Raw genomic sequence first — 5050 nt, 5'->3', positions numbered from 1 at the left:
CTCAGAAATCCGCCTGCCTCTGCCTCCCGAGTGCTGGGATTAAAGGCGTGCGCCACCACGCCCGGCTTCACAAATTGATTTTGAATGTATGGCTCTTATGATTTTTCTCTTCTAGCCTTAGCTAGGGGCAAAATAAGTTTAGAACTTTTAAACACCAGCCTAACCAAGTAGAAAAACCACAGGTTTTATTAGAGCCACATGGTCCTTAGTTTAAAATATCTTATTTGACTTGAGTCTTTTTTTTTTCCCTTCATATAGTGAAGAAAATATCAGTAAAAAATTACATTTCTCTTGCATGTAAAACCTCAGCATAATACCTGAGAAGTGTGCTTGCTAGACTTGTTACCCACATTCTCTTCCTTTTGGATGAAACTAATGCAATGGAGGATCGTGGCCTCTGTGGGGCGATGTTGGGGTACTTGGGGATTCTAGAAATGGCTGCTGGAGCTAGAGTCAAGAAGGTACAGCCTGGCAGGAATGTGAGTGTCCAAGCCTAATGCCTGATACCTCCCCTTCCTTGCCCTGCCCCCTGCAGTCCTGTCCAAGAACAGCAAGCCTATCCACACCACCATCCTAAACCCTCACGTCCACGTGATTGGGGAGGACGCAGCTTGCATCGCCTATATCCGGCTCACTCAGTACATCGACGGGCAGGGTCGGCCTCGGACCAGTCAGTCAGAGGAGACCCGGGTGTGGCACCGCCGGGACGGCAAGTGGCTCAATGTCCACTATCACTGCTCAGGGGCCCCTGCCGCACCGCTACAGTGAGCTCAGCCACAGGTGCTCCTTGTTGGGGAGAAGGGACTGGGAAGGGGAGAGATGGCTTGAATGGCTGAAGGGTAGGAGGTGGCTCTCTAGGAAGAAGTGCGGGCCCTCCCAGAGGGGTGGGACAAACTGGGCAATGTAGTTTTGATAAGCTACGCTCTGTAATCAGACAGACTCCAGATTTGGTGCAAGCATCCTTCCCACGCTGAGCCTTAGTTTCTTTACTTATCAAAGGATGGATGAGAAGGATATATTAAAGCACTGAGTAGGCCCTCAAATGTGAGAGTGCTGTGTTTAAACGTTAGCCTCTCCTGTTCCAGTCCTCTCAAGGACATAGCCAAGTGTGTGCTGTACCAAAGCCCCGTGAATTACCTGTGTTCTCATTGTCCTCTTCTGTTCTGTTGCCACCTCCTATTCCATTTGACAGGGGCATTAGGAGATTCCAGCTGGAGGTTGAACCTTCGCAGCCAGTGACTCTGGAGGGCCTGAGTGACAGCGGCGGTCCTGTTCGTTTGAGGTTTAAAACAATTCAATTACAAAGTGGCAGCAGCCAATGCACGCCCCTGCATGCAGCCCTCCCGCCCGCCCTTCGTGTCTGTCTCTGCTGTACCGAGGTGTTTTTTACATTTAAGAGAAAAAAAAAAAAAAGAAAATAAGATTGTTTAAAAAAACGGAATTCATACCATGATGCGTTTTAAAACAACTGATAGCCCTTGGGCTTGCAAGGAGACAGGAGTTTGTGTGATGCTCATCCAGGCATGAACAGTGGGCTCACCCACCAGTATTGAAGAGGTGAGCTTGGCCTCAGGCCCCCATGGATTCAGGGGGACCAGGCAAGGACTCTTGACAGAGCTTTGGTCATGGACAAAGCCATGGTGTGGTTGCAGCCCAGAGGTGGCCTGATCACCCCAGTTCTAGGAGTGGACATCGTCAGAACATGCATTGACACCTAGTATGAGAAAGACGCAAACACCGTGGCCGCTGGACCTACACCTGAGAGAAGGCAGCACTGCCAGCCTGCTGTGTGTGGAGGCAGCTGTGAGGCGTGGCCTCAGGACTGAAAGCCTGGACTTTGCTGTACCGTTCCAGTTAGCGTAGACAGGAAGAGAATTGGTGCTGCAGAAGTGTGTCCGCCAATGAGAAACCTCGCTCGTCTGACATGCACTTAACTCATCCATTTCTAGAGGATGCACAATGCACGTGGGCCTGAGACTGAGGCCTGATTTCTGCTGGTGGAAAGGGGAGGGATTGCTACTTTGTTTCCTGTTGGTTTTCCTGACATAACAAGGAGAGATCCAGAAGTCGATGGCCAGGGCTCCTTTTGCCACTTTAGGCAGGTGTTTGTGTGCTGATCTGGACCATCTTTGTCTTGTATTTTCATGGTGGTGGTCCCCATGCTGACCCTCATCTAGGCCTGGGCCCTCTGCCAAGTGCCCCTGTGGGATGGGAGGAGTGAGGCAGTGGGATAAGAGTTGGTGGTTGTTTCTATGCATTCTGGCTGCCCTCTGGGCTGCCTCCCTTCTTCCCATGCTGCACGCCCAACTCTTTCCCTGGGTTTGAGATTGAACTGACTGCTTGGGTGAGAAGTGTCCTCTTTAAAGAGGCTCTTTATTGACCAACTGAAGTATAGACTTTTCTGCTGGACAATCTGCATGGGCATCACCCCCTCGCCTGCATGTACCCACAAAGGGGTCCAGAGCCAAGGCTCCTGCATTCATTGTCCCTCTCTGTGCTCAAGGAGGTCCATTCCAGGAAGAAAAGGTCTATACCTTAGGCAGATAACAGAGAAGATAATGGAAGAGGCAATTGGTCATAGTCTTGGTCTTGGTTCCCTCCCACCAAACAACTGCACATTATCTGCATTGGGGGTGGGGGTGGGGGGAAGGTGGGTAGATTTCAGCTCCTTGGGTGACCTTCAGGAGGCACAGGAGCTGGGAAAAGAGAACTACAGAGTTTGGAGCCAGCTGAGAAGAAAACAAACTCATGGGTGCTGGTGCTTGAATTTAGCCAGGCTCCTCAAGCACTTGTGCATGCCTCAGACCCTGGACCCTAGTCCCTTCCTGCCCTGCAGCCTGCAGTGCCAGCCAACAGATACCTTCATCACAGGGTTTGGTTTTGCTGGCTTGAAGACAACAAATGGTCTTAGAGCTCATTAAGACCCATAGCTTCATGTGGCTGCTCCAGCCCCACTTCTTAGCGTTCTTACTCCACTTCTGGGGCTAATGTCAGCATCTATAGACTATTAATAGACTATTTAAAAAACATACCACCTTTTAAACAGGAAATGGAAGGCATTTGATGCAGAACTTTTGCATGATGACATAGAAATAATTTAAAATAGTGTTTGTTCTGAATGTTGGTAGTCCCTTCATAGCTTTGTTACAATGAAACCTTGAAGATATTTAATAAAATAACCTTTAAACAGTCCATTGTGTTATTGCTGTTGGAGGCTCGTAGCCGTGGGCTTAGATTTTAGCAGCCTGCGTGACAAGGCTTCACTAGGAGACGAACATCTTTTCCCCATTCCCTTGGGGAGCAAGGAAGAAAACTTCTCATAAACTCAGCCTGGGCTGCTGTATTGGGGAGGGTGGCAAGGAGGAAGTGGCCTCTTACGCGGTGGGCCGAGCCTTCGCCCCGCCCCTGGCGGAGGTGGCCCCGCCCTTGGTGCGCGGGCTCCCTCCTCCTCCGCGGGTCTGAGTGGACAGGCCTGGGCCCTGGGCCCGCCCCGACGCTCCGCAGACTGTGCCACCCGGCGTGGAGGACGGGGTCCGCCCTGGTGGGCTGAGCGCGAGGCCGGAGGGCTGGGAGGCTGCGGCTGGGCTGAGCACTGCGGAGGGCTGTCGGCTTATCCCAGGTCCCGGTCACGCAGCGGCCACGCTCGGGGAGCGCGCGGACCTGAGCGGGCAGCACGAGCCGCAGCGCGCCGCCTCCCCCTGGTGGGAGCGGTACTTGAGCCCGACTGCGGCGGAGCGTTCGCTCGGAGATGGCGGAGCCGCCGCGACGCGGCCCGAGGCCCCGCGAGCAGGGAAGCCGGGCGGCCCCGGGACGCGGCAGGGCCCGGGGACAGCGGGGACGCCGCCCACTCCACCGGGTGAGCCATCTTTGAGAGCAGTCTCCCGTCCACGGTCGCCCTCGGTTCTCCCCATCAGACTTCCCGCGAGTGTCGCCACCGAAACCACCCGCAGGGTCGCCCTGGCGACCACCCATCTGGCCCTGTGCACCCTGCCCCGTGTCCCAGCCGCTGGCCTCCCCACAGTTGCCTCATTCCGGCCACTCCGCCCAGGTCACACGGGGTTCTTAAAGCCAGTGCCTGTCTGGATGCCAACTCTCGGCCGCACCCCTGCCCCTTTCCCTCCAGCTCCCCCACCTGTGGGCTCCCCATTTCTTTGGCGATCCCGTAGTTCCCGCAGGAGGGTCCTTATATCCTCAAGGTCAGGTCCTTCCTCTCACAGCGTGGCCTCTGTTGTTTATCCAGTGGTGGGCCCACACCTCCAGCCCACCCTGACCCTGTATTTGCTGCCCGCTTTGGCTGACGACCCTTGGGTTTCTCCTTCCTCAGAAACTTTCCACTGCCACACACATGTTCTTCCTCCAACATTAGTCATCCCGCTGCTCCCCCACCAAAAGTTCTCACATGATCCCCTCTCTAAATCTCACTGGCTTCCTCTAGGTATGAAGCTAAAATACAGTGGTTACAACACAGGAGGTTGACAGGCCTGACCTTTGAATCCCAGTTCATCCACAAACGGAGCTTTGTAATCTCGGGTAAGTTACTAAACTTCTCTGGGCCTGAAATTATGCGTGTGTAAAATGGAACTACTACTAGTTATATGTGTTTTCACAGCTGTTAGAGCTGACATTAAATACAGGTGCTTCTCGATTTACTGATAAACCTTTAAGATATCCTAAATTACTGACCACAAGAGCTTATCAGTGCATGCCCTCCGCTCTGTGACGCCAGTTGCTTCACCTTCTGTCTGTGTGGCGGAGCAAGTACTTGCAGTGTGTCTCAAATGGAAAGTATTGTTGGGGCTGGAGAGGTAGCTTAGTGGTTCCAAACTTCCAAAGGTCCTGAGTTCAATCCTCAGCACCCACATGGTGGCTTACAGTCTGATGCTGTCTTCTGGTGTGCAGATGTACATGTAGACAAAGTACCTATATCCATAGAGTACATAAGTAAAAATAAACCAAAAAAAAAAAAAAAAGGAGAGAGAGAGAGAGAGAGAGAGACACTGGCATGGTGGCGCATGCCTTTAATCCTAGCATTTAGGAGACAGAGGCAGGT

At 52.8% G+C, this 5050-nt stretch overlaps 2 protein-coding genes across 17 annotated transcripts in view; both read left to right on the top strand.

Moving 5' to 3' along the window:
* The window catches only part of Camk2g (calcium/calmodulin dependent protein kinase II gamma), a 59477-nt gene extending 56283 nt beyond the window's left edge, over window positions 1-3194 (top strand). For 12 of the 16 annotated variants that reach the window (XM_021182527.1, XM_029468805.1, XM_021182528.2 and 9 more), the window contains 2 exons: window positions 536-780; window positions 1193-3192. In XM_021182527.1, the coding sequence (XP_021038186.1) occupies window positions 536-768 (233 nt within the window). In that variant the 3' untranslated portion in view covers window positions 769-780; window positions 1193-3192. Of the gene's footprint in view, window positions 1-535; window positions 781-1192 lie in introns of all 16 variants that reach the window. The other 4 variants (XM_021182531.2, XM_021182529.2, XM_029468806.1 and 1 more) reach the window with 1 other exon arrangement.
* A 303-nt stretch (window positions 3195-3497) lies between these two features.
* Window positions 3498-5050, top strand: part of Ndst2 (N-deacetylase and N-sulfotransferase 2) — a 10933-nt gene continuing 9380 nt past the window's right edge. Inside the window, exons 1-2 of the mRNA XM_021181784.2 lie at window positions 3498-3856; window positions 4436-4530. The gene's annotated coding sequence lies outside the window, so the exon portion shown is untranslated. The remainder of the gene's footprint in view (window positions 3857-4435; window positions 4531-5050) is intronic.

The sequence above is a fragment of the Mus caroli genome, chromosome 14 (assembly GCF_900094665.2).
Source record: "Mus caroli chromosome 14, CAROLI_EIJ_v1.1, whole genome shotgun sequence".
NCBI classification, from domain to species: domain Eukaryota; kingdom Metazoa; phylum Chordata; class Mammalia; order Rodentia; family Muridae; genus Mus; species Mus caroli.
The sequence above is the reverse complement of the archived record's forward strand: the minus strand, read 5'-3'. Positions and strand labels throughout refer to the sequence as shown.